The following is a 24,912-nucleotide window of genomic DNA, read 5'->3' on the forward strand; positions in this document are numbered from 1 at the left end:
ATTTTAGGAGTGGATTGCCTTCTGCAGTACTAGTGCTAGGTCAAACTGGTTTCTCCATGATGAACTACTTGCTTTGAGAGAGACCTGCAAGGTAGTAAGAACCGCCCAGGACCATGTGAAAGCCGGAGCAGGTCAAGCTGAAGCCTTGATCTTCTTCCTTTCTTCCCAGTTCTGACCACTAAATTCCCCCTTCTGCTCATCTTGTAATGGACCAGCTCTTGAGTGCCCTGCCAGCTGTTGTTACCCCCCTTAGCTTCACAGTTATACTGCTTGATACTGACCTACCCCTAGCGCTGCTGCAGGCAGTGGCGGTAAGCTAAACCCTGGATGGCAAAATAGAGAAGGGCTGGCTCAGCTTTATTGGGTGAAGGCTCAAATGGTCAGGTGACTGTAAAAAGCTTTTTATAAAGTGCTGCTGCCACTGAAGCTGAAAAGCAACATGAGACAGACATCATTTACCACGGTATGTCATGCTGCTCGCTCTTGCTAGCGGGGCTCACCTATGCAGTACACAATACACAAGACCAAGGAAAAGGTCTGAGGGATCTTCATCCTTAATAATGAGCAGTGGGGGCTCACCTATGCAGTACACAATACATAAGACCAAGGAAAAGGTCTGAGGGATCTTCATCCTTTATTAAGGATGAGCAGTGGTGAGTGGAGCCAACGTGTGCAGGATCCAGGGGCAAGTCAGGACGGTGGGATTACAAAACTGAAGCCATCAGTGCAGGCAGCCAGAAGGCTGCGTGATGCTTTGAGAGCTGTCAGCTGGAGTCATCATGGTGATGGAAACAGATTAGAGGACCTGCTGCTGCTCCTCCTACAGAGCACAGTAATGAAATAGAGGCAGGATTACTTCCAGTAGCTGTAGACTGTGGCTGCTATCATAAGGCTAATCGTAGCTGATTCTCCAGGCTAAAAACAGTCACTACAGTGATCTTTCCTGTATGAGCACTGTCAGCTAGCAAAGCTGTCTGTGTTTGCACGGGCTCTGACGAGCAGCTGTGGTTTTACACACCTGGGTAGCTGTATCTGTGTCTCATCAAAGATTTTAGCCCTTTTGTTTCTTCCTTCTGAAGAAACTGGTATTGCTTGTTGGGAGAGGCAGCCTATGGAACTAGAGAAACTAGTCCTTTCATTAGGTGGGAAAACTTTCTCTGACTAGAAAAGCCCAAGCATTAGGCTCTGAGAGAATTTCAAACCTGGGACGCTGTACAGGCTACCCTCTACCACCTTTTTTGAATAGTCCCCTTTGAAAGTGTGACATAGTTGCATGAGATAAACATTTCTTGAAAGGGAACAAGGCTAACTTACTACAAGGGATGGAGGCATGAAAACAACCAAAGCATCCTCCTTACCTGCTGTAGGTGGTAACATTTTTTCCAGACACCAAAAAAGCTCTCTAAGGAGCCTGGGAGCTTGTGACTCCCATCTTTAATGGGAGTATTGGGTAGCTATGAATGTCTGGTGATTGATAGAGTCAGTAAAGGGTCTAGGCTCTTAAAACAAAAGCATGCTTTTTTTCCTTTTATGTCTGTGTCTCAGCCCTGAGAATATGCTCACATCTGCACAGACTCACAGAATTGTCAGGGTTGGAAGGGACCTCAAAGTTCATCCAGTTCCAACTCCCCTGCCATGGGCAGGGACACCTCACTCTACAGCAGGTTGCTCAGAGCCACATCCAGCCTGGCCTTAAAAACCTTCAGGGATGAGGCTTCCACCACCTCCCTGGGCAACCTGTGCCAGTGTCTCACCACCCTCATGGGGAACAACTTCTTCCTAACATCCAATCTCAATCTACCCATTTCTAGTTTTGCTCTATTCCCCCTAGTCCTATCATTACCTGAGATCCTGAGCAGTCCCTCCCCAGCCTTCCTGTAGGCCCCCTTCGGATACTGGAATGCCACAAGGAGGTCTCCTGGGAGCCTTCTCTTCTCCAGACTGAGCAACCCCAACTCTCTGTCTGTCTCCATAGTAGAGGTGCTCCAGCCCTCTCATCATCCTCCTGGCCCTTCTCTGGACATGTTCCAGCATGCCCACATCTTTCGTGTAATAGGGGCTCCAGAACTGGAGGCAGGACTCCAGGTGGGGTCTCACCAGGGCTGAGCAGAGGGGGAGAATCACCTCCCTTGCCCTGCTGGCCACACTTCTCCTGATGCAGCCCAGGATCTGATTGGCTTTCTGGGATGCAAGTGCACACTGAGAGCTCCTGTTGAGCTTCTCCTCCCCCAGCACCCCCAAGTCTCTCTCCTCAGGGCTGCTTTCCAGCCAGTCCCTGCCCAGCCTGCATTTGTGCCTGGGATTGCCTTGACCCAGATGCAGGACCCTGCCCTTGGTCTTGTTGAACCTCCTGAGGTTGGCTTGTGCCCACCTCTCCAGCCTGTCCAGGTCCCTCTGGATGGCCTCCCTCCCCTCCAGCTGTCTGCTGCACCACACAGCTTGGTGTCATCAGCAAACTTGCTGAGGGTGCACTCAATGCCACTGTCCATGGCACCCACAGAGATGTTGAACAAGCCTGGTCCCAGGACTGATCCCTGAGGGACTCCACTTGTCCCTGGCCTCCAGTGGGACATGGAGCCATTGACAGCCACTCTTTGGGTGCAGCCATCAAGCCAGTTCTTCATCCACTGAGTGCTCCATCAAACCTATACTTTACCAGTTTGGAGATCAGGATGTCATGTGGGGCAGTGTCAAAGGCTTTGCTCAGGTCCAGATAAATGACATCAGCTGCTCTCCCCTTGCCTAGTCATGCTGTGACCTTGCCATAGAAGGCCACCAGGTTGGTCAGGCAGGATTTGCCCTTGGTGAAGCCAAGCTGGTTGTACCAAATCAACTCTTCATTATTCTTCTGCCTCAGCAGTGCCTCCAGGGGGATCTGCTCCATGATCTTACTGGGCACAGAGGTGAGACTGCCTGGCCTCTAGTTCCCTGGGTCATTCCTCTTACCCTTTTTGAAATGGGAGTTATGTTTCCCCTTTCCCAGTCAGTGGGGACCTCCCCAGCCTGCCAGGACTTTTGGAATATAATAGAGAGTGGTTTAGTGACCTCCTCTGGCAGATCCCTCAGCACCCCTGGGTGTATCCCATCAGGCCCCATGGACTTGAACACTTTCAGGTTCTTCAGATGGTCACAACCTGATCTTCACTCACCATGGGCAGTTCCTTCTTCCAGCCCCTGCCATTATCTTCTGTGACTCTGGAGAATCAAGCTTCTTAATCTGTTTCCCTTCTGCTCACTTTTGATGCCATGTCCTGATTGGGATGCTTCCAGGAGTAGCCTTTTGGTAATCCCAGCTGCAGCCATCATTTGTGCCACTCCTTCTCCCTGGGGGCTACTGGAAGGCAGCAACGAGGCACGTAGGTGTGCTGTGTGAAGAAACAGATGCTGTTTGGCTGCTGTTAATGTCCCTATTGCCTGCTTCGGATTGCATTGTATTTAAATACAAATACAATAGTTAATGACCTTGTTCCTCTTCAACTGATTGCATGAAGGGGTTGGCTGGAGGGGAGTTAATTGCTTTTTTTCCTCAACTGATTGGTGCAGTTTGTTCTGCACTCAGTGATGGGCAACTCCCTAGCAACAGAAACCTTTCACTTGACAGAAACCTTTCACTTAGGGCTGATAGTTTAAACCTCAGAATGCTGCTGCTTCCCAGTCGGCTTGGTGCTGGTGGCAGTGTCTAAAGTATGCTCTTCTGGCAGAGATGGACTTCAGCTTGGAGAGGATGGTGTAGCCTACCTTGCATGCAGCACATTTGCTAAACAAAGGTTAGCACTCTGCCTAGCCTTGTAGTGAATGCAGCTATTGCTCCTGTTGCTACTGCCTATGTACAGGTGTGAGCTCTACCATTGATGTTCCAGTGGCAGCAAACCTACTTGAGTGTATAGACACCAAAGTCAGTGAAGAAGGAGGAGAGGTACTGCCTCAAGCTGCTGGAGCAGAGTTTTCCCTGCAGTCCATGGTGAAGATGGTAGAGAGGCAGGCTGTCCCCTTCAGCTCACAGAGGTTAACACTGCAGAAGGTACCCACCTGTATTCCATGGGGGACCCTACACCCCAGAGCAGATGGATGTGCCCGAAGAAGGCTGTAACCCCACAGGGAGCCTGTGCTGGAGCAGGCTCCCAGCAGGACCTGTGGCCTCATGGAGACAGTAGCCCATGCTGGAGAAGGTTTGCTGTCAGGAATTGTGACCCTGTGGAGGGGGCCCACTCTGGAATAGTTCATGAAGGACTGCCCCTCATGGGAAAGACTCATTGGAGAAGTTTGTGGAAGACTGTCTCTGATGGGAGGGACCCCCATGCTGGAGCAATGGAAGTGTGAGGAGTCCTCCCCACCAGGAGGAAGGAGCAGCAGAGACAGTGATGAAGTGACTCCAATTTCCATTTGCTCTCCCCCTGTGCAGGAGGTAGAGAAGTTTGGAGTGTAGTTGAGTGCAGGAAGAGAGGGATGAGCCAAAGGTGTTCTTAAGATGTGGGGTTATTTCTCATTAGTGCACTCTGATTTGTTTGGTCATGAACTCATTTCCCCAAGTGGAGTCTGCCTTGTCTGTAATGGGTGAATGGTCTCTCCTTGTCCTTATCTTTGCCCACGAGTCTTTTGCTACATTTTCTCACCTTACATCCAGCTGAAGACAGGAGTGATAGTGGCTGTGGTGGGCACCTGCTGCCCATCCAGGGTCAACTTACCATGGCAGGTCAACCATCTGCTTCCTTAAGCATCTCCTGCTGGCTAGGATGTGGCTGTTTGCCACATTTGACTCCATAGGTGGAGTTTTTGCATGCAGGGCTGCTGCAAGGTTGTGCCCTCTCATGAGGCAGGTGAGCCCTAGCCCCAGCTCTTGTGTGTGGGCAGGAGAATGCTTCCCCAGCCTAGTCTGGAGGGAGCACCCTATCCTTACAGCTTGACGTCAGATGCAAGAACTGTGACTGGCATTTTAATTACTTGGTGACTGGAAGCTGAAGGCAGAAGGTGCCTCTTCACCTTTTCTCACCCTCTGCACAAGTTGGCTGCTGCAGGCGAGATTTCTCGAGGGGGTCAGCACCAATTATGTCTGAGTGGGCAATCCAGTAGCACTTTCAGATGAGCAGCAGACTTGAGAGGTGTGAGGGGAAGCATGTTCTTGGCCGAGGCGTGTTGCTGACGACACTGCTCTTTCTTTTCCTTCCCTCCTGCCTCTCAGTGAAGACACACAGAGCACCATGTCACTGGCATCCTGGTTCAGGTGGAATGAGCCCCCACCCCGCATTTCCCAGAGGAGCCCCACAGAAATGGTGGTTGAAACGCTCATGATGGAGCTGAACTGGCAAACCAAGCAGGCAGAGAAGCAGCAGAGAGAGCGGGAGAACGAGTACCGCAAAATCAAGACCGGGGTGGACTACGGCTGGTTGGTCAGCTACCCAAAGCAGAGCTATGAGATCAGCCCAGGAGAGAGGCTGCAGCTGGAGGATATGTGCACCAAGATACATCCTTCCTACTGTGGGCCTGTCATACTCAGGTACAGTAAAAGCAGCAATGATACAGCCCTTTACTTTCCCACTCTCCTATGTACATGTGAAGAAGGAGTGAGAATTATTAGACCCAAATAAAACCTAAGAGAGATGAATCTTGGTGTTCTGTATCACAAGTCATGCTGGGACAGCCTGTGAAAGGATAGGATAGAATAGAATAGAATAGAATAGAATAGAATAGAATAGAATAGAATAGAATAGAATAGAATAGAATAGAATAGAATAGAATAGAATAGAATAATAAACCAGGTTGGAAGAGACCTTCAAGATCATCGAGTCCAACCTATCACTCAACACCACCTAATCAACTAAACCATGGCACCTAGTGCCTCATCCAGTCTCTTCCTAAACACCTCCAGTGATGGTGACTCCACCACCTCCCTGAGCTGCCCATTCCAATGGGCAATCACTCTCTCCATGAAGAATTTCTTTCTAACACCCAGCCTAAACCTCCCCTGGTGCAGCCTGAGACTCTGTCCTCTTGTTCTGGTGCTGGTTGATTGGGAGAAGAAACCAACCCCCCCTGCCTCCAACCTCCCTTCAGATAGTTGTAGAGAGCAAGAAGGTCTCCCCTGAGCCTCCTCTTCTCCAGGCTAAGCAACCCCAGCTCCCTCAGCCTCTCCTCACAGGGCTGTGCTCCAGACCCCTCCCCAGCTTTGTTGCCCTTCTCTGGACACCTTCCAGCATCTCAACATCTTTCCTAAAGTGAGGGGCCCAGAACTGGACACAGGACTCAAGGTGTGGCCTAACCAGTGCAGTGTACAGGGGCAGAATGACCTCCCTGCTCCTGCTGGCCACACTCTTCCTGATGCAGGCCAGGATGCCATTGGCCTTCTTGGCCACCTGGGCACACTGCTGGCTCATGTTCAGCCAGCTGTCAGCCAGGACCCCCAGGTCCCTTTCTGCCTGGCTGCTCTCCAACCACTCTGACCCCAGCCTGTAGCACTGCCTGGGGTTGTTGCAGCCAATGTGTAGAACCTGGCACTTGAAGAAGGGGAATCTACTATTTTAAGTCAATTTAACATGCCATCATCTCCTCCAGATAGTCAGGAAGTGACATTTCTCTCTGAGGCTGGCTGGAGTATTCTCTGCTCCTGAGCACCCAGCGAAACTTTGTCTTGCCTGATGAACAATTACTGTTCCAGAAAAAAGGAAGACAGAGTTGCAAGGTCCATTGCCCTGCACAGAACAACACAATGAAATCACAGCACACAGTTTGGTTTTTCTCACCTCCTGTGTCCTCTTTTAGAGGCAAGATTTAACTGTAACGTTGCCTTCTCAGCAAAGCTCCCGTTAGCATCGTTGTGTAGCGTGGCTCAGTTTCTTTTCTGATTAAGTCTGTGCTGTTTCACTTTGTGTTTCTCACTTTTCCACACACTCTGTTCATGCACAGCTTGCATCCACTTATTTTGAGCTCCACACAAAAAGTCTTTACATGAGCTTTTTGTTTTGAGTAATGAGTGTTTGGTTCTTATTTGGCATCTGCTATTACTACAGCAGCCTGTTCACATTCAGTTTCTTTCAGCACGCTGACCAAGTTCTTTCTTCCTCCTGTCTTACATTCTCAGTTGCAAGCATGCCTCCACTGTCCCTGTACTCAGCACTGGTTAGGCCACACCTTGAGTCCTGTGTCCAGTTCTGGGCCCCTCAGGTTAGGAAAGATGTTGAGATGCTGGAAGGTGTCCAGAGAAGGGCAACGAAGCTGGGGAGGGGTCTGGAGCACAGCCCTGTGAGGAGAGGCTGAGGGAGCTGGGGTTGCTTAGCCTGGAGAAGAGGAGGCTCAGGGGAGACCTTCTTGCTGTCTACAACTATCTGAAGGGAGGTTGTAGTCAGGTGGGGGTTGGTCTCTTCTCCCAGGCAACCTGTGTCAGAACAAGAGTACCCCATCTCAAGCTGTGCCAGGGGAGGTTTAGGCTGGATGTTAGGAAGAAGTTCTTCCCAGAAAGAGAGATTGGCCATTGGAATGTGCTGCCCAGGGAGGTGGTGGAGTCACCATCAGTGGAGGTGTTTAGGAAGAGACTGGCTGGGGTGCTTGGTGCCATGGTTTAGCTGATTAGATGGTGTTGGGTGATAGGTTTGACTTGATGCTCTCAAAGGCCTTTTCCAACCTGGTTAGCTCTATTCTAATTCTGTTCTAATCATGCCTTAATTGGCAGGCATGCATAACAAAAAGAGTCTTTCAAAATTTATCTCTGGTTTTCTCTCTGTCCTTATTTTCTGGGGTCCCCACTGGTACACCAACAAGCAGTACAATCCCAAGGTGCATTAAACTCCTTGTTACATTCCTAGGGCTTATAAAAAAAAAACCCAAGAGGCAAGATTTTACCCTCTCAGCTTCTGATCTGTTACCTTTACTTATACACAATCCTACTGTGTTCCATCCTCTTTCAGTTCTGTTGGAGAAAACTCTCAAATTGCTTATAGTCCTCATCCACTCTAGCTTCCAGTGTGTGCAAATTGCCTGGATTTCAGTGAAGCCCAAGTCCACTCTGTCTGCTTGCAGATATAATTTTTATGTTAAGATATTGCTCTGTGTCATAAATGCACACTGCTGTGGAACAACCAGTGTAGCTATATGACCAGTGTGTGAACCTCAGGAGTGGATCCCACACTCTCTGGGCTGGGGCCCTAATCACCCAACAAGGTGTCCGAAACAATATGCTCTCTTCTTGGCCCAGCCAGTGACACACTATGGAATGGAATGGAATGGAATAGAATAGAATAGAATAGACCAGGTTGGAAGAGACCTTCAAGATCATCGTGTCCAACCCATCAATCAATCCAACCCACCTAAACAACTAGCCCATGGCACCAAGCACCCCATCAAGTCTCCTCCTGAACACCTCCAGTGATGGTGACTCCACCACCTCCCCAGGCAGCCCATTCCAATGGGCAATCACTCTCTCTGTGTAAAACTTCCTCCTGACCTCCAGCCTAAACCTCCCCTGGAACAGCCTGAGACTGTGTCCTCTTGTTCTGGTGCTGGCTGCCTGGGAGAAGAGACCAACCTCTGCCTGTCTACAACCTCCGTTCAGGTAGATGTAGACAGGAAGAAGGTCTCCCCTGAGCCTCCTTCTCTCCAGGCTAAGCAACCCCAGCTCCCTCAGCCTCTCCTCATAGAGCTTGTGTTCCAAGCTGTCAGCCCATGGCTTGGACGGGAGCACACTGTGTTGGGTTAGGAACTGGCTGGAGGGCCGAGCCCAGAAAGTGATGGTGAGTTGTGCCACATCCAGCTGGCAGCCAGGCTCTAGTGGTGTGCCCCAGGGATCAGTGCTGGGCCCTGTGCTCCTTAATATCTTCATTGATGATCTGGATGAGGGGATTGAGTCCATCAGCAGTAAATTTGCTGACGACACCAAGCTGGGGGCAGCAGTTGATCTGCTGGAGGGTAGAGAGGCTCTGCAGAGGGACCTCGACAGGATGGACAGATGGGCAGAGTCCAAGGGCAGGAGATTGAACACATCCAAGTGCCAGATTCTGCACATTGGCCATAGCAACCCCATCCTGCTCTGCATCTCATCTTCCTGAGCTGCAAAGTAAACAGTCGTAATCCTTCACTTCCCTTAGTAAAAGTTAAACAATCCATTTTGAACTCTTTGCTGAGAAGGCACTGGAGCATTTCACAGCTGTCCAATTAGATACAGCAACGTGCTGCCTGTCAATGTTTTATCAGCTATGCCTGTCCATGACCTTGCAGAAATCCACAGGAAGATGAAATGCCACTGCACTGAAATTTTATTGACTATAAACATACAATAAAGAAGACTCTTACAGCAGGTTTTTTTGTCTAGTGGCCGTTGGGTAATGTTATGGGGAAGAACACTTGGAAATGTGAAGTCTAGTGGAACTTTTCCTGATTTATGCTGAGATTCTAGTAAGAAGCAGTTCAGGGACTACTTGAGTAAGGATTTGCATTTGAACAATCACATCTAATGATGGGAGTACTTTCCACAAGCTTGTCTAATCATTTTGTTTCTTGAGCTACTGGTAGCAGCAAGTTCTGATTTAATAGGTGTTATGTGAAAAGAGCACTTATCATAATATCATAGTATCAGTCAGGGCTGGAAGGGATCACAAGGATCAGCTAGTTCCAACCCCCCTGCCATGGGCAGGGACACCCCACACTACATCAGCCTGGCCAGAGCCTCATCCAGCCTGGCCTTAAACACCTCCAGGGACAGGGCCTCAACCACCTCCCTGGACAACCCATTCCAGGGCTTCACCACTCTCATAGGGAAGAACTTCCTCCTCACCTCCAGCCTGAATCTCCCCACCTCCAGCTTCATTCCATTCCCCCTAGTCCTATCACTACCTGAGATCCTGAGCAGTCCCTCCCCAGCCTTCCTGTAGCCCCCTTCAGATACTGGAAGGCCACAATGAGGTCACCTGGGAGCCTTCTATTCTGCAGACTGAACAGCCCCAACTCCTTCAGTCTGTCCTCACAGGAGAGGTGCTCCAGCCCTCTGATCATCCTTGTGGCCCTTCTCTGGACACCTTCCAGCACCTCCACATCCCTCTTGTAATAGGGGCTCCAGACCTGGAGGCAGTACTCCAGTTGGGGTCTCCCCAGAGCTGAGCAGAGGGGGAGAATCACCTCCCTCGACCTGCTGGCCACACTTCTCCTGATGCAGCCCAGGATCTGATTGGCTTTGCAGGCTGCAAGTGCACACTGAGAGCTCCTGCTGAGCTTCTCCTCCACCAGCACCCCCAAGTCTCTCTCCTCAGGGCTGCTTTCCAGCCAGTCACTGCCCACTTCCTTCTGTTTTTTGCCTTGCCACCTTGCACCTTTGCTTGGTGCTTCCCATCCTTTCTTGTTCTTTGGGGAAATGGTGATTCACCGCTTCCTCACATTCTCTGGCTTACTTGTGCTTTGAGAGACCTTGAGTGTATCTTCATGGCCCCTCCTTGTTGTTGTTGTTCCATCTCACAGGAGAGCACAAGTTCCTAGCACAGTGACTTGGCAGCAATCCATAACCCAAGGTTTTAATCAAAGCTGTGCCTTGACTGTGCTTCCAGATTCCGGCAACTCATCGCCGAGTACGAACCAGAAGCGCAAGAAGTGTCGCGGCTCTTCCGCTCCGTCCTGCAGGAAGCTGCCGACAGGATCAAAGAGGAGGAAGACGCCAAGAAGCTGGCCAGGCAATGGAACACAAAGAACAAAACCAGCCTCTCCTTAACAACATTTAAATCTCGGTCCAGGATCTCCCCATTCATCAGTGACATCAAGACGATCTCCGAGGATGTGGAGCGGGGCACCCAACCCACCAGGAGGGTTTGGAGCATGCCAGAGTTTAAACACGCCAAGGATTACTGACTCTGTGTGGAAGGAGGCTTTCAGACAGTGGTGTCTCAAAATCCTAGTTAACTTCTGTCAGCTCTACTGTTTCTTTGTTCCAGCTCTCTCTTCCTGCTTGTCTCTCTTTCAGCTGTGTCTGATGCCCAGGGTGTGAGACACAACTTATTGCCAGATGTGTTAGCCCTCTTTTATAAACTTAGTGTCTCTTCATAACCTTAAGGGCAAGGCTTACTTTCTATCTCATTTTTATTACTGCTTCCTTGTGGAAAATCAGCTCTGTGATGTCTGTCTTTCCCCTTCCTTCCCCCCCACCCCCCCAGTCTGGGTATAGTTAGCTGTAAAAGCTTTTGGCCCAAGCTAGTGAGAGCTGCTGGATGGAGCCTTCCTGCTGCAAGTAAACAGCAGTTTACATCAGCAAGGCTTGAGGTGTCAGGCCTGTGAGCTACAGCCAGTATCTGATTTGGAACACTCAACTTAATTTTCCAGCTAATAACCTCCCTCAGTGCTACAAGAACCTTCACAGATCTTGATCAGCTTTTTGCTGACAATTCACAATCCAAACTGAGTAGAAGCAGGTCCAAACTTTTGAAGTGAAAGACCAACGTTATTCCACAGCAACCAGTTCATGCAGGCTCTGGTTTCTGGGGTAGTTTGTCTGTTGTGCACACAAGAAGCCCCTGAACTTTGCACCTGCAGGGTATATGGAAATGGAACGACCTACTGTGTAGATTTACAGGCAGATATACCAGTGCTCTATCAAACACTGTGCTTAGTCCTCATTGTTCAGTGTTGCTGGTAAAGTGCTCCACTCTGCATCCAGGAATAAGTCAGTGGGTGGAAATTAATGTTTATGGCTAAGCCTGAAAGAGTACCAAAGTCTCAGTGTAGACAGAAGTCACAGAGAAGGGTGAAAGGAACCAGCATTCCTCTACAGGGCTCTGCACAGCTGCAATAGTTGAGATCATTTTAACAAGCTGCAGTTTGAGTGACAGAGGAGATCCACTGGATGATGATTTTTCTCGCAGTCTTCTTACACTGCTTCCCACAGCAAACTCCTGGCCAAGCTGTCAGCCCCTGGCTGGGACAGCAGCACTCTGAGCTGGGTTAGGAACTGGCTGGAGGCTGAGCCCAGAGAGTGGTGGTGAATGGTGCCACAGCCAGCTGGCAGCCAGGCACCAGTGGTGTGCCCCAGGGATCAGTGCTGGGCCCCATCCTGTTCAATATCTTTATTGATGATCTGGATGAGGGCATTGAGTCAGTCATCAGTAAGTTGGCAGATGACAGCAAGCTGGGGGCAGGAGTTGATCTGCTGGAGGGTAGAGAGGCTCTGCAGAGGGACCTTGACAGGCTGGACAGATGGGCAGCGTCCAAGGGCAGGAGATGGAACACATCCAAGTGCCAGGTTCTACACATTGGCCACAGCAACCCCATGCAGAGCTACAGGCTGGGGTCAGAGTGGCTGGAGAGCAGACAGGCAGAGAGGGACTTGGAGATACTGGTTAATAGTAGGCTAAATGTGAGCCAGCAGTGTGCCCAGGTGGCCAAGAGGGCCAATGGCATCCTGGTCTGCATTAGGAATAGTGTGGCCAGCAGGAGCAGGGAAGTCATTGTGCCCTGTACTCAGCGCTGCTTAGGCCACACCTTGAGTCCTGTGTCCAGTTCTGGGCCCCTCAGTTTAAGAAGGACATTGAGACTCTTGAACGTGTCCAGAGAAGGGCAATGAGGCTGGGGAGAGGCCTTGAGCACAGCCCTGTGAGGAGAGGCTGAGGGAGCTGGGGTTGCTTAGCCTGGAGAAGAGGAGACTCAGGGGGCACCTTCTTGCTATCTACAACTCCCTGAAGGGAGATTGTAGCCAGGTGGGGGTTGGTCTCTTCTCCCAAGCAACCAGCACCAGAACAAGAGGACACAGTCTCAAGCTGTGCCAGGGGAAGTTTAGGCTGGAGGTGAGGAGAAAGTTCTTCACAGAGGGAGTTGTTAGCCATTGGAATGTGCTGCCCGGGGAGGTGGTGGAGTCACCATCCCTGGAGGTGTTCAAGAGGGGATTGGACATGGCACTTGAAGCCATGGTTTAATAATCATGAGGTGTTGGGTGACAGGTTGGACTTGATCATCTTTGAGGTCTTTTCCAACCTTATTGGTTCTATGATTCTCCCCTGAGTGCTCAGAAGAGAGCTTACCAGCATCACAGGTTCTTGAGCAGTGAGTTGATAGTATTACAAAAGAATCTTGAATGCAAACTGAGTAGCTTGTAGGCCAGCATGGTTCTGCTCAGACCTGTAAGAAACAGGAAAGTGCTACTGAGGGAAAGCTACTAGGCCCTATAATCATCAGGAGAAAGAGCTCTCATGATCAAGTAAAGAGCATGCTGTGAAAGCCATGGGTCCTGTAGAGAAGCTAAGGACTAGGTTGCTTTGTGGTGACCAATGGGAGATGAGGAAGGGAGGGATTTCCCTGTACAACTGGCTTTTGAGGAATCATCCCAGTGGGAATATAGCCTCCTGGAACATCCTGTTGCTTTGTTGTTCTTTTGTTCATTTCCAACTCTTTTCCCTGAGGATCTCTGCAGCAGCATGTGGGTACTACAGCCAAAACAAAACCCTGTGAAGCCATGACAACTCTGGGAAGAATTCCAGCACAGGAAATCTATCCTGGAGTAGAAATGTGCAGTTACCTCCAAAGATGGAGGAGGGCAGCACAAAACAAAGCTCAAGATCAAACCCTTATGAGCTCTCCAAGACTGGAGGATTCTGGCTCTTCCCTTCTCCCTTCTGGACTATCTAAGATTGAAGACAAGGCTTTCCTGCTAGCTGGCATTTCTAGTCCCTTGGTGGATGCTGCTGGCAACAACCCTTCTAGGGACAAGAAGCAGAAGCTCACTTCTACTCAAAAACAGAGGCCTTCCAGATCCAGCATCCATGGCTCATACAGGATGAGCCATTCCAACTCTAGGCCAGTGAGTCAAAAAAGCCTTTTTGACAACTAGCTTCTTGTTCCTCAGCTGTCTGTCCCTGTGAAGTAATGTGACTGTGCATATGAAGTGCAAACAACGGCTTGGCGGACTTAGCATAGCCATAGCTGTCCAGAGGATGTAGGAACTCTAGCAAGAGATCAGCACAGCTTGCAGAAAAGTTGTTTGTAAGCAAAGCTAACCTTTTTTTTAAGTACATTTGCAGGCCCCTGAAGGCTGAGTTCACACATTTCATGCCATGCCTCTGCAGTCATTTTATTTGCACTCATGTTCAATTTGACACCTCCAGTATTGGCTGCATTCGTGCAATGCTTGATGGACTGCGAGGGGAGAGAGGATATTCTGACACACTGACTTTATGAGCACACTTGTGCTCCTTGGGACAGTGCAGTATCTGTAATGCATTCACTTCTTCTTAGGGAGAATCAGGAATAATCAACTCCCCTGCACCAAGGGAATCACCTGGAGGGTGATCACCCAGTCACTGCAGCTTGTTGTCGTAACTGTGTCCATGAGCAACCTCAAGCTGGCAGATTTCATTTAACATTATTCTCACTTAACAGCCAGCCAAGGGAGGCAAACATGACCTTTGTTCAAAGTCAGGTATGATATGGAGGCCAGGCTTACAATAAAATGTAATCCAAACTTTTAAACAGTGTAATCCTCCCTCTAGCTCTTCTGCAAGACACACTGTGCTCATGCTAGAATCTGATGATAAAAGATGATTCAGATACCCAGCCAGGAGGTTTCCATTCCCACTACATGCTCTCTAATACTCTTAAAGGTCACTGCCTCAAGCTGCACCAGAGGAGGTTTAGGCTGGATGTTAGGAAGAAGTTCTTCACAGAAAGAGAGATTGGCCATTGGAATGTGCTGCTCAGGGAGGTGGTGGAGTCACCATCCCTGGAGGTGGTTAGGAGGAGACTGGATGAGGCCCTTGGTGCCATGGTTTAGTTGATTAGATGGTGTTGGGTGATAGGTTGGACTGGATGATCTCAAAGGTCTTTTCCAACCTGGTTAATTCTATTCTATTCTGAAGTCATAGAAGTAGGACCATGCTTGCCTGTAGCCAGCTGCTTGAGGACTGCCTCTGACCTACTGCATTGTGCAGGCATCAGCATGTACTGAGGCAGAGCTGGGGAGCTGGTCAGGGCTGCACAACTGCTGCATCCTGCTTGTGGGGCTCATTTTTCCTAGAAATGCTGTAGACTGAACCATGAATAATCCTTTGGTCACTGCATGTGGCGACATCTACCCACTCATGTTTGCCTTGTCTTCATTCCACAGTTAGTGTGGCTAACTGGACAGATGGGCAGAGTCCAACAGGATGGCACTCAACAAGTCCAAGCGCCAGGTGCTGCACTTTGGCCACAGCAACCCCATGCAGAGCTACAGGCTGGGGTCAGAGTGGCTGAGAGCTCCCAAACAGAGAGGGACCTGGGGGTGCTGATCAACAGCTGCCTAAACATGAGCCAGCAGTGTGCCCAGGTGGCCAAGAAGGCCAATGGCATCCTGGCCTGTATCAAGAATAGTGTGGCCAGCAGGAGCAGGGAGGTCATAGTGCCCTGTACTGTGCATTGGTTAGGCCACACCTTGAGTCCTGTGTCCACTTCTGGGCCACTCAGTTTAAGAAGAACATTGAGACACTTGAATGTGAACAGAGAAGGGCAACAAGGCTGGGGAGAGGCCTTGAGCACAGCCCTGTGAGGAGAGGCTGAGGGAGCTGGGGTTGTTTAGCCTGGAGAAGAGGAGGCTCAGGGGAGACCTCATTGCTCTCTACAACTACCTGAAAGGAGGTTGTAGCCAGGTGGGGGTTGGTCTCTTCTCCCAGGCAACCAGCACCAGAACGAGGGGACACAGTCGCAAGCTGTGCCAGGGGAAGTTTAGGCTGGAGGTGAGGAGAAAGTTCTTCACCAAGAGAGTCATTTGCCATTGGAATGTGCTGCCCAGGGATGTGGTGGAGTCCCCATCCCTGGAGGTGTTCAAGAGGGGATTGGATGTGGCACTTGGTGCCATGGTCTAGTCATGAGGTCTGTGGTGGCAGGTTGGACTTGATGATCTTTGAGGTCTCTTCCAACCTTAGTGATACTGTGGTTCTGTGATACTGTAAATGAGCATTCTAGCTCAAATCCAGATTGCTGTTGGCTGGGCTGCTGCAGCTGGCTCACAGACCATACAGCTAGACTGACGCTGGCCTGAGGTAAAGCCTTGTGAAACTTGCAGGGTGTGAACAGCCGGTCCTCAGCAACAGCTGTCTGACTACTACTGGGCTCCTCCTGGCCTACACTTTTCCTACACTGCTTGCTAATGTAGGGAAAAAATCCCCAAAACAAACCCCAAACATTTCTGCAGAGCTGTGGTGAGACCCTCTCAGCTGTTCTTAGCCCCAGGAGCTAGTCCAGTATCCTTCAAGAATAATGAAGAGTGAAACAGCAGCACACCAGCCTCAACAAAGAAGCAAACTCTACAAGAATCATTCTAAATCCTCAATTGTCCTCTCAAAACTGAGCAAGGGATTTGGCATCAGCCCAGGCCACTGCTGGTAATGTGCTCTCCAGCAGACATTACTACTCCTGGGAAAAAGCAGTCCTAGACTTATGATGTATTCTGACAAGCAATGGCAGCACCTCTACAGCTGCTTACCTGCACTGCTCAGCTTCAAGGGGCTGATGTTCCTCAGAGTCACTGCTCACCTGAGAGAGACTGCAGCCCTGCTCCCACAGATGAGCCTGGCCAATGTGGTAACCAGCAAAGGTGTGCAGGAGGTGAGGCCCCTTACCCCTATCAGCATATATTTCAGACAGCTAATATGCTGTGAGGAGCTGGAGTAAGCTGTGCAGGAAATACCTGCCTGCTGAGACTGCACTGTTTATACATTTCATCAGGGAACCTCACACAATTAAAGCAAAATAAAACACACTTTTGTAGTTGTTGTCTTTAATTAAAGATCTCCTGCAATATAATCTTGTCCAGATCTGGCCAAACACAACAGCTGCTCCATCGCCCTCCTGTGCACTGTGTCTGCACCCGAGGAGGAAGGCAAGAATGATAGAAGCACACCAAACCCTGTGTTTTCTACAGGCTTCAAATGCAGCCTTGGTATCTTGCTACCTCTATAAGTACCTCCCAAGATTTAAGCTGATAAATAACCAGGATGAAACAGCTGTGAAGATCTGAAACTCTCTGGTTTACAGGTATGACCTTGAACTGAAGGCTTCATCAACGTGCTTCCAAGCATGTCTTGCAGTAGCCACTATTATCATGGCATGAGAAGATGGGACAAAATGGATGTTTTACCTCCAGCTATTGTTGAGTCACTCCTGTGGATTCTGTGCCTGATCCTGGGTGCTAGAACACCTTGATACTAGCAGATGGCCCCAGATGGCTCAAGATTCTCTGTTCTAAGCACCCTACATGCACAGTATGTGTATGTTAAACAGAAGGAAGTGTTGTTTTCCCACACACAAAGTATTACCGAGGTATGGATTGCACTGCTCAGCACATTCTGGAGACCAGGCAGATGAGTTGACTCCTAAAGGGGAGTGTGTGAGTTCAGAGGGTTAGTAAACCACAGTGATCAGGATACAGCCTACAGGACAAGGCTTAAGTTATTCCTTGCCAGAAGCTGTGGACAAGGAAATCTCTCTGTGTTGATGCTTACACCACTTCCTCAAAACATTGCTTATAGGCCTTTTCCAGGAGGAAAACTAAAGGCCTTGGCTGGATGACCAGTCTGAGATTCCTGTGTTCTGCTATACCTCCTGACAACAAACACCACACTGAAGCTTTGCCAAAACCCCCCCAACATTCTGAGCAGCACTGAAGTGTATGAGTAAAAGCCTTTATGGCTGTGCCCAGGAGGAGGGGAAGGGCTGTTAAGCCTCCCTCAGTTCCACCTACTTGTGCTGGGCAGAGACACTGTGATCTTGGTGCCTACCTTTCCCTGGTACTGCCATCCACACTGCAGGGTGTCAGCACAAGCCATCTCTTGTTCCTTTTGTGTGATCAGACAAGCCATGTTTCCAGCTGGTTTACACTAGGAAGATACTGTGCTGACCCCGAGAGGCACTTCGGCCATGGCAATCCCAGGCAGAGCTACAGGCTGGGGTCAGAGTGGCTGAGAGCTGCCAAACAGAGAGGGCCCTGGGGGTGCTGATCGACAGCCACCTGAATATGAGCCAGCAGTGTGCCCAGGTGGCCAAGAAGGCCAATGGCATCCTGGCCTGCATTAGGAATAGTGTGGTCAGCAGGAGCAGGGAAGTCATTGTGCCCTGTACTCAGCACTGGTTAGGCCACACCTTGAGTCCTGTGTCCAGTTCTGGGCCCCTCAGTTTAAGAAGGACATTGAGACACTTGAAGGTGTCCAGAGAAGGGCAACAAGGCTGGGGAGAGGCCTTGAGCACAGCCCTGTGAGGAGAGGCTGAGGGAGCTGGGGTTGCTTAGCCTGGAGAAGAGGAGGCTCAGGGGTGACCTCATTGCTCTCTACAACTACCTGAAAGGTGGTTGTAGCCAGGAGGGGGGTGGTCTCTTCTTCCAGGCAGCCAGCACCAGAACAAGGGGACACAGTCTCAAGCTGCACCAGGGGAGGTTTAGGCTGGAGGTTAGGAGAAAGTTCTTCACCAAGAGAGTCATTTGCCATTGGAATGTGCTGCTCAGGGAGGTGGTGGAGTCACCGTCCCTGGAGGTGTTCAAGAGGGGACTGGATGTGGCACTTGGTGCCATGGTCTAGTCATGAGGTCTGTGTTGATAGGTTGGACTCGATGATCCTCGAGGTCTCTTCCAACCTTGGTGATACTGTGAGACTGTGATATTTCCTGTGAAGTTGCTGTATGAAGATTTTCTAAGAGTAAGGGAAAAATCTTTGCAGGATAAGATCTCGAGAAACGTGACTGAAAGGTGATGGAAAGGGCTGCAGAGAAGCACAGTGAATGATGTGGCAATTTATTGTTCTCTCTGTGTACTGTACACTTCATAAACTTACACATTCCTAGGGGCTTGGCTAGATAACCAGATTATAGCATCTCAGCTCTGTATTTTAGTCACAAGAACAATTCACCCCTACCAAAAAAAAAATCCAACCTGACCCAGCAGCAGACACTGCAGGAGTGTGTGAAGGAGCATGAGTGTTTTCCACATCAGGGTATGTACTCTCAGGATATGATGACTATTACAGCTGTTCAGAGATCACAATGCCTTATCAGGTCATAGTCCATAGGCAGTAGCTTTTCCAACTTTATTCCCTGCAGTGTGAGGTTGCCTACAGGAACAGATTGCACACAATTTAGTCTGAAGGTGATTTAAAGAGCAAAATGTGGTATGAAGCAGTGACAGTAAAATACTCAACTATTTATTCCCCCCCCACACCCTTTATTCTGACACTGGGCATCTGAAATCACTTAAGAGAAGGGGAAGAGCAGGGTGCAGTATCTCAAGAGCTCAGCAACCACAGGCAGGGGTGGTGGAAGAACACTTGGCCCTTCCAGAACCCTGCTGGCTCTCAGCAATTTGCTCCTGTTGCATTCACCTGCTGAGAAGCTTCCTTCTGCCTGTGGCACACAGGCAACAGGGGGAGAGACTGTTGGCCATCCACTGCACAGTCAAGAGCAAGACATGAACAAGGACTGGATTGACTGTATGGCACAGCAGTAACAAATGTTCCACATAAACACCACATAATTAGGTCTCTGCGGACTAATTCCAGGGTTTCAGAATAAGAAAGTGCAAAGCCTAAATAAGGACGGACTTAGTTCTGAGCGCCGCTGGAGAGCAGTGCCCCCTGCCGGCACCCTGCCCAGCACCGACCGACCAGGGCACGGCAGCTCCCTCGCCAGCCCTCTGCTGACGGACTCCTCACGGCCGTGCTACAGCTCTGTCACACCACTGCCACCCAGAGACCAGCTCACTGATGGAGAGCAAACTGAGCACGGCTGGTAGTACCTGTAGTGCTTAGTGCCTTGTTTCATAGTATCATAGTGTCAGTCAGGGTTGGAAAGGACCACAAGGATCATCTAGTTCCAACCCCCCTGCCATGGGCAGGGACACCCCACACTACATCAGCCTGGCCAGAGCCTCATCCAGCCTGGCCTTAAACACCTCCAGGGACAGGGCCCCAACCACCTCCCTGGACAACCCATTCCAGGGCTTCACCACTCTCATGGGGAAGAACTTCCTCCTCACCTCCAGCCTCAATCTCCCCACCTCCAGCTTCATTCCATTCCCCCTAGTCCTATCACTACCTGACATCCTGAGCAGTCCCTCCCCAGCCTTCCTGTAGCCCCCTTCAGATACTGGAAGGCCACAATGAGGTCACCTGGGAGCCTTCTCTTCTCCAGACTGAACAGCCCCAACTCCTTCAGTCTGTCCTCACAGGAGAGGTGCTCCAGCCCTCTGATCATCCTCCTGGCCCTTCTCTGGACACCTGCCAGCACCTCCACATCCCTCTTGGAATAGGGGCTCCAGAACTGGAGGCAGTACTCCAGGTGGGGTCTCACCAGAGCTGAGCAGAGGGGGAGAATCACCTCCCTTGCCCTGCTGGCCACACTTCTCTTGATGCAGCCCAGGATCTGATTGGCTTTCTGGGCTGCCAAGTGCTCACTGCTGGTTCCTGTTGAGCTTCCCCTCCACCAGCACCCCCAAGTCTCTCTCCTCAGGGCTGCTTTCCAGCCAGTCACTGCCCAGCCCGGATTTGTGCCTGGGATTGGCTCCACCCAGATGCAGGACCCTGCCCTTGGTCTTGTTGAACCTCCTGAGGTTGGCTTGTGCCCACCTCTCCAGCCTGTCCAGGTCCCTCTGGATGGCCTCCCTTCCCTCCAGCTGTCTGCTGCACCACACAGCTTGGTGTCATCAGCAAGCCTGCTGAGGGTGCACTCAGTGCCACTGTCCATGGCACCCACAAAGATGTTGAACAAGCCTGGTCCCAGGACTGATCCCTGAGGGACTCTGCTTGTCCCTGGCCTCCACTGGGACATGAAGCCATTGACAGCCACTCTTTGGGTGCAGCCATCAAGCCAGTTCCTTATCCATCTAGTGGTCACCCATCCAACCCATGTGTCACCAGCCTGGAGACCAGGATGTGGTGTGGGACAGTGTCGAAGGCTGTGCTCAGGCCAAGTATTTGAAGACACCAGCAGTGAGCAGCCTGCATTGGAACGTGCTTCCTCAGAGCCCTCAGCACCATGGCCTGCTACCTTCCATACATGTGGAATCACAATTTAAGATATAAATTTAACAGATGGGGGAAAACACCTGATATCAGCAGCCCAATTTGGTATCATGATCTCTGCACTGGACTGTAATACCGATGATTCTTCTCCAGGGACGGAACTCTCATCCTTCAGGAGGATCCACTACCACTTCATGTCCAGCCACTCCATAGAGTGCCCAGTGAGAGTGGCACTCCCATTCGTGACAGCTGACAAAGAACTTGCGAAACTTGTTCCTAAATACACCCAGCAAAGACCAGGAGTACATTTAATGCATGCAACAAAGCATCTCAGAGCTCCATCCAGTGGTCAAGGCTCCTACTCACAGCTCACCAGAGCAGGTTCAGCAGGTAACCCCTGAGCAAGTTCATGGAACCATAGAATCAATAAGGTTGGAAAAGATCTCAAGGATCATCAAGTCCAACCTGTCACCCAATACCTCATGACAACTAAACTATGGCTCAGAGTGCCACATCCAATCCCTTTTTAAACACCTCCAGGGACAGTGACTCCACCACCTCCCTGGGCAGCACATTCCAATGACGAATGACTCTTTCTCAGAAGGACTTCCTCCTCACTTCCAGCCTAAACTTCCCCTGGCACAGCTTGAGATTGTGTCCTCTTGTTCTGGTGCTGGTTGACGGGGAGAAGAGACCAACCCCCTCCTAGATACAACCTCCCATCAGGTAGTTGTAGAGAACAATAAGGTCTCCCCTGAGCCTCCTCTTCTCCAGGCTAAGCAACCCCAGCTCCCTCAGCCTCTCCTCACAGGGCTGTGCTCCAGACCCCTCCCCAGCTTTGTTGCCCTTCTCTGGACACCTTCCAGCAACTCAACATCTTTCCTAACCTGAGGGCACTGGACTCAAGGTGTGTCCTAATGAAAAGGTCAACAAAATCATCCTCTTTATCGAGGTGGCAAGGCATGGACAATTACCCTGGCTATATGGGAAACAGAATTTGTTGGCCAGCTCCAAACAGCAGCTTCAAATATATACAGTCCCAAGAAGATGATAATAATAATAATAACAATAACAGCAACAACAACAGGTTGGAAGAGACCTTTGAGATCATTGAGTCCAACCTATCATCCAACACCACCTAATCAACTAAACCATGGCACCAAGCACCCCAGCCAGTCTCTTCCTAAACACCTCCAGTGATGGTGACTCCACCACCTCCCTAGACAGCACATCCCAATGGCAAATCTCTCTTGCTGGGAAGAACTTTTTCCTAACATCCAGCCTAAACCTCCCCTGGTGCAGCTTGAGATTGTGTCCTCTTGTTCTGGTGCTGGTTGCCTGGGACAAGAGACCAACCCCCACCTGGCTACAACCTCCCTTCAGGGAGTTGTAGAGAGCAATAAGGTCTCCCCTGAGCCTCCTCTTCTTCAGGCTAAGCAACTCCAGCTCCCTCAGCCTCTCCTCACAGGGCTGTGCTCAAGGCCTCTCCCCATGACCCCATTGTCTCCCCATGGTGCTGGCTGCCTGGGAGAAGAGACCAACCCTCACCTGGCTACAATCTCCCTTCAGGTAGTTGTAGAGATGCACGTGATCTCAGTGGTTGGTGGAAAAGATGGGGGAGAGAAGGATGCAACCTCTTTAGAAACCTGAGATGAGTAAGAAAGGAAAGATTTTCAAAAGCAGCAACTGCTGGGAAGCTGCAGACAGAACTTCTGACTGGAGAAAATACAGCTGCATCACTACCACAGAACTCAGGCAGCTTGGTTTTCCAAAAGAAACTATAATTACAAGCAAATGCTGGCAGAGAAATCCTTCAAAGCATCACATAAGGATATACAACATGTCTGAAACAGAAAGGAGAAAAAAAATGGGTTTCTGGTTGATTGAAGAAAAAATCATCTGATTTATTTTTATACAGAGCTGGCAACTACCAACACCCTGAAAGAGGAACAGACTACTCATAGTATTGGGTCCCCTGCCTTTTCCATGTGCAGCAGTATGGGCCAGGTGCCCCCTGCTGTGGCCACATAGTTTCATAGTTTCATTCAGGGTTGGAAGGGACCACACGGATTATCCAGTTCCAACCCCCCTGCCATGGGCAGGGACACCCCACATTACATCAGCCTGGCCAGAGCCTCATCCAGCCTGGGCTTAAACACCTCCAGGGACAGGGCCTCAACCACTTCCCTGGACAACACATTCCAGGGCTTCACCACTCTCAGGGGGAAGAACTTCCTCCTCACCTCCAGCCTGAATCTCCCCACCTCCAGCTTCATTCCATTCCCCCTAGTCCTATCACTCCCTGAGATCCTGAGCAGTCCCTCCCCAGCCTTCCTGTAGGCCCCCTTCAGATACTGGAAGGCCACAATGAGGTCACCTCAGAGCCTTCTCTGCTGCACACTGAACAGCCCCAACTCCTTCAGTCTGTCCTCACAGGAGAGGTGCTCCAGCCCTCTGCTCATCCTCCTGGCCCTGCTCTGGACACCTTCCAGCACCTCCACATCCCTCTTGGAATAGGGGCTCCAGACCTGGACACAGTACTCCAGGTGGGGTCTCCCCAGAGCTGAGCAGAGGGGGAGAATCACCTCCCTCGACCTGCTGGCCACACTTCTCCTGATGCAGCCCAGGATCTGATTGGCTTTGCGGGCTGCAAGTGCACATTGAGAGCTCCTGGTGAGCTTCTCCTCCCCCAGCACCCCCAAGTCTCTCTCCTCAGGGCTACTTTCCAGCCCCTCTGGTGTCCTGCAGGGTCCAGCCCAGTGGGTGGACACAGGAAGCCAGGTATTTCATCCCATAATGTCCTGCTCCTTACAAAAACCACCTGCAGGGTCCTGCACTTCTTCTTTCTTCCCTGGTAATGGGGGGAGCTACCTCATGGCCTCTTGGGCCTGGCTGGGCCCTACCACGATTGAGAGATGGAGACAAAGCTTGGTGCAAGCAAAGTGTCTACTTTACTGTACAAAGTCTTTTCTTTATATAGGGTAACATAATCAAAAGCAACTCGTGATTGGCAATCAAATGTGTCCATCCTCCGTGACTGGCTGCCCAGAGAAGACCAGGGCACACACATCGCTGGGGAAGGCCCAGGCAGGTGTTAGACAAAAGGCAAACGATCAAGCATCACTTATCTAAGTTCAGAGAGAAAACAAAAGACTCTCTTGCAATATTTACCAGCTCTAATTCTCAGGTCGTTCTGTGGCTTCCTGAGTCACAGTGGCCGTTGGTAATCAGCTAAAGGCTTTTTTCTCTCTACAAAGCTGCAGTTTGTTCCCAAGGTCTGTGGCCTGCAAGGGCTAAAACATTTCCTTCTATCAGCTGAGCATTGCTTGAGCATTGCACTCCCTAAATTCAGTGCGTCAAGGCCCAAGGCCAGGGGAAGGGCAATCTCAGATCTGCCCAGCTGAGATTAGCCTAGCAGTGGAGGAAGCAGGAGGGGAGAATGAGCCCTGGGGGTTTTGGGTGTACCCTCAGGTGGGGAGGGGATGCTTTTGAGTATGCTTTGGGATCTCTCTTTTGTCCCTGTGCTTGTGGGTCTCTGCAAACATTCACTGCTCTGCCATTCAAACTTTCCACCACTTGTGCAACCCCTTTGTCTGAGTCTCATTTTTCACCCGTGGTGGGAGGAAGGGAGGATCAGCCTTTCAACCTACCACAGCCTGGAAAAGCAGATGTTGTCAATTCACTCTGACAACTCCCATCCATGCAGCTCTTTGCAAGTGTGGTCTCTGGGTTTCTCATTCCTATTTACCTTCCCTTTTCCACATTTTATTGACTTATTTATTTCCCTCTCTCACTTTCCAGGAAACCATTCTGCCTTTAAATAAAATACCACCTGATGAATGGCAAGCAGGTTAGTGTCCTCTCACAGCAGGCTTGTGGTTAACCTTGTTAAGAGAAGTCCAGAGACCTGATTGTGGCCTTCCAGTGTCTGAAGACGTTTCCTGCTTCTATTTTAGGATAAAAACCACTCAGCTACCAC

General features: G+C 50.3%; 1 protein-coding gene across 5 annotated transcripts in view; it reads left to right on the forward strand.

The window, feature by feature from the left end:
• The window catches only part of RD3 (RD3 regulator of GUCY2D), a 35,377-nt gene extending 18,687 nt beyond the window's left edge, over positions 1-16,690 (forward strand). For all 5 annotated transcript variants that reach the window (XM_068168741.1, XM_068168739.1, XM_068168740.1 and 2 more), the window contains exons 2-3: positions 5,180-5,494; positions 10,524-16,690. In XM_068168741.1, coding sequence (XP_068024842.1) covers positions 5,199-5,494; positions 10,524-10,821 — 594 coding nt within the window. In that variant the 5' untranslated portion in view covers positions 5,180-5,198 and the 3' untranslated portion in view covers positions 10,822-16,690. The remainder of the gene's footprint in view (positions 1-5,179; positions 5,495-10,523) is intronic.
• The last annotated feature ends 8,222 nt before the right edge of the window (positions 16,691-24,912 follow it).

This window comes from Melanerpes formicivorus, unplaced genomic scaffold (genome assembly GCF_026170545.1).
Source record: "Melanerpes formicivorus ecotype bairdi unplaced genomic scaffold, bMelFor1.0.p_v2 SCAF_157, whole genome shotgun sequence".
NCBI classification, from domain to species: Eukaryota; Metazoa; Chordata; class Aves; order Piciformes; family Picidae; genus Melanerpes; species Melanerpes formicivorus.